At 41.7% G+C, this 4,015-nt stretch overlaps 1 protein-coding gene across 3 annotated transcripts in view; it reads left to right on the forward strand.

Annotated features, from left to right (window-relative positions):
• The window catches only part of map3k7 (mitogen-activated protein kinase kinase kinase 7), a 51,573-nt gene that overhangs the window by 40,366 nt on the left and 7,192 nt on the right, over nucleotides 1–4,015 (forward strand). For all 3 annotated transcript variants that reach the window (XM_016680964.1, XM_007570590.2, XM_007570592.2), the window contains 2 exons: nucleotides 2,010–2,071; nucleotides 2,186–2,301. In XM_016680964.1, coding sequence (XP_016536450.1) covers nucleotides 2,010–2,071; nucleotides 2,186–2,301 — 178 coding nt within the window. The remainder of the gene's footprint in view (nucleotides 1–2,009; nucleotides 2,072–2,185; nucleotides 2,302–4,015) is intronic.

Consider the following 4,015-nt stretch of genomic DNA (forward strand, 5'->3'; position numbering starts at 1 on the left):
AAACTACAGCGGCTGTGATGCGCCAAGACAAAGGTAAACAAAGGAAAAACAACCCGAACAGGTGATCAACTCTAAACCACTCGCACATTTTTATTCTCCGTCTCTCTCTGTTATTTAAGCACACCCGTTGCCATGGCAACCTCCTGCGCTCCGCGAGCCGACCAGAGAAAACATAACATTCAGTCCGTTACGATATTAGGTTTACAGGCTTATTTTTGCGCTCCCTGAACACAGCGGTGATAGTTAATTTTAAACTTGCTGGTCTTGGCGTCCTGGCGGTGTTCAATTTGTCACCTAATGTCGAGATCGACTCAAAACCTTCTACATTCGACGTATTGCAGCCCTACTCTAGCAAAGCACGAACAGTTCAGAAACAATATGAAATGGGAAAAAAGTTATTTATTAACTGATTAAGTCGTGTTTTAGATTGTTCTTGAAAAACTAATCAGTCACGGCTAATTAGTGGGTTCACTCACTAATTAGCACAGTGAACCCGTTAATTTTTTTACAGCAGTCAGCTGCTCCCCTCTCTTGCAGGTACTGCGTACCCCTGCTAAATCTTTTAGGGGTACGCAGTACCCTGCAGTACCCCCTTACTTTCACCCGTGATTATGAGCCTGTCATTTAGGAATAAATCTGCTCTGCTAGTGAAATGCTCAGAGCAAGAGATGCTTGCAGCCTGGCTTTAAAAAAAAAAAAAAAAAAAAACTTTTTTTAATTTTATTTTTTTTCCTAGAAACGTAAACAAGCAACGCTTAGCCTGGCGGCAGGGCTAGTAAAGCATGGCGGGCCGCCAGGCTTATAATACACTGGGGGAAACCCTGCACTTCTATTCTGCCTTTTCTCGCTCTGTGTGTCTGCATTACGCACAGACCCGTTGCCATGGCAACCGACAAACAACAGCTCATCGAGCAGATAGAGCAGAGATTACTGATCAGGAGAATCGACACCAAAAAAAATAATAAAAAATTTCCACACAAAAAAGTATCAAAAACACCAAAATACAACATTCAGTTTGTTACATTTTATTGTCAGGCTTGATGTCTATATTGTCATTATTCATAAGTTTTCGCCTGACCACTGCAGGTGGTTGATTAGCTGATTTACTGATGACTTGGTGGGCGGGTTGTCTTAGTTTAGTGCTAACGGAACCAAAACACACCGAACTCCGCAGCATATGTTAAGGTTAAACAAAGTTAATGCTAGGCTAGCAACAGTTAGGCTATTATAAATGACCCACTGCTCACTTGTTCAATGTTTTCTTTAAATTAAAACTTTTTCCTCACCTGTTAAATCTGAAGCCCTTGTTATCTATGGCTGTCATAGCGTGGAATTAACCGCTACACATTGCTACACTTTTTTTCGGATTCTTTGAGTGATTGTAGTATTTTCCTGATCACCGATATTCCTGACTCAATGGACAGCAATGGCGATAAGTCACGTAATGTCCAGTCCAGTAATATATCGAGAAGGACCTCACTGCAGCAAACAGAAAGGGGCGGGGACAGACCACTGTCAGTCTCTTACTTTATTTGGAAATGGGACCATAGCACTCCGGAAGTGAAGGGGGAGCTATTTCCTATATTATCCGCGGTCTCCCGTTTGATACCTTTTTAACCTTGACACTTAACAACTGAAGGAATCACTCTAAGCCTGATGACCTAATCACTCTCTTGGTGAAGCAAGCAGTGAGTGAGCAAGGTGACAGTTGGATGTTACGATACTTGCGGATGAATATAAATTTTTTTCTAGGAAAGAAAATATCGATATATATCGCAAAATCGATATTATTGCACAGCCCTATTTACAATCATGCACTACTTTGTTGATTTATCATTTGAATCCCATTCAGATATTGTATTACAAGTAGTGATAACATAACAATATGAGGGAAAGTCTTTAAAGCCTCTTGCAAAGCGCTGTCACAGTGATCTGAAGTGGAATACACTGATGGAGAAGAACTTCAGCCCCAGCAACCATCAGCTTATCTCTGTCTGCTCTGTTCACAGACACTAATGGCTCAGACAACTCCATTCCCATGGCTTATCTGACCCTGGATCACCAGCTGCAGGTACTTCATCCTCTCTGCTGCCAGGTCTATGCTAGCTGTGTTTAATTAGCTGTAGTTTATAGCAGCTTTCAGTTTCTGCTTCCATTACTCCTGACAACATACTCTGTCTTCCAGCCTCTTGCTCCCTGTCCGAACTCCAAAGAGTCCATGGCGGTGTTTGAGCAGCACTGCAAAATGGCCCAAGAATATCTGAAAGTCCAAACTGAGATCGCCCTGCTGATTCAGCGGAAGTAAGTGTTGCTGCTGCAGCTCTGGCTGTTCATGGCAAGCTGTCAACATCTGTTCTATCAGAGAATACATCACTGAAGGAAGTAAATAGAAATGATAACTTCATCTTCCTTCTATGGGCATGTGTGGAAGTGTGTGAGTTAGTGTTACTTGCATAATACATCTACTGATGTCTCTGTTGAGCAACAACAACTTCTCCTTTAACAACTTGCTTCTCTCTGAACTGAACTGACCAGGTTCATTGCAGCGTTGCACCTTGAAACGACGCAGAAAATAAAAAGAAATTCTTTAAATGTGTTGTTTTAACAGACTGAACATTGTTACACTGTGCTTACACTGAACAGTTAAAACCTTAGTTTCCCTAGTAACAGCAGTATGTTGGTGATTAAAAAGTTATCAATTCAAGATGCATCAAAATGTTTTAGTAGATGTTTTGTATTCATGGTTTAACTTCAGAAATGATGAAAAGTTTATCCAGGTGATAAACCATGTATCACCTGTTGTGCATGTTAGGATGCTGTGGGACATCACCAGGGTTTTGTTTTGTAGTCAACAAGTGTGGAAAAAATCTGGAACTTAACTGAAGAAGATTGCAAGTCTAAATTAAAGCTACAAGCAGCCTCGAACAGCAATCGCATCTCAGCCCCGCTCCGGCCTATTGGCCACCGCAGGTGTTCCCGCACTGCACACGCTCTCGCGCAGTTCCCCCACCCGTCCGCCAGATGATACTAATCGACGCTTTCAGCAGCACTCCCCAACGAAGCACCCAAAATCTGGTTCAGATCGGCCAATGTAGAGAGGAGATGTAGCTGGCTGATGAACTTAGGGGGCGGAGTGGAGTCAAATTACAATGTAATGCAATGTAGTGCTATTGGGCTTGTTATGATTCACAAGAGTCAATCATAACAAGTTTGGTGGAAATTGGATGATGCATGTGTGATTTACAGACGATCGTATGCAAACGGTGAAGATATTATATTAATTCTCGCACAACTAGAACCGCAAAAGATAAAGTCCCTCACAAAACACCATACCTTTTAATGTTCTTAAGGAAGTAGAACTAATTAAATGACATAAACAAGACCTGAAAGTGGTTGCAGTTTCACTTGTTGGCCAACCTGTTGAAACTATGGCAAATTTTAAATACCTTGGATCATTCCAGGACAGTCAGCTCAATTTTGCTGAAAACACTGGCTACATTTACCTACAGTTACCTAACAAGTGCAACTCGTGCAAAACTTCTAGTTAGTTAGAGGTAACATTAACTAACATTACCTCTAGTTAAGTAATGTTAACATTTTAACAATGAGTTAAAATGTTAAAACCTAAAAATTTAACTTAAGTTTTGAGTCATCTCAAGTTTTAACTGTTGAGTTCTTTAGCTTTTCATCTCCTCAGCTGGTTTGGTCACATGAGCTGCAGACTAACAGACAATCTTTTAAGAATACTTTGAAGAGCAGGAAAAATAGTAGGTAAATAGTGGTGAAACCAAAAACAACTCTGTCTAAACTGTTTAGAGTATCCACCCTCTTTTTTTGTCAGTTTGACGAAAAAAAATCTGGTTCAGATCGGCCAATGTACGTGCCCGGAACACCTCACCAGGGAGCGGTCCAGGAGGCATCCTTACCAGTTGCCTGAGCCACCTCAGCTGGCTCCTCTCGACGTGGAGGAGCAGCGGCTCTACTCTGAGTCCCTCCCGGATGGCCGAGCTTCTCA

The sequence above is a fragment of the Poecilia formosa genome, unplaced genomic scaffold (genome assembly GCF_000485575.1).
Source record: "Poecilia formosa unplaced genomic scaffold, Poecilia_formosa-5.1.2 Scaffold264, whole genome shotgun sequence".
Lineage (NCBI taxonomy): Eukaryota > Metazoa > Chordata > Actinopteri > Cyprinodontiformes > Poeciliidae > Poecilia > Poecilia formosa.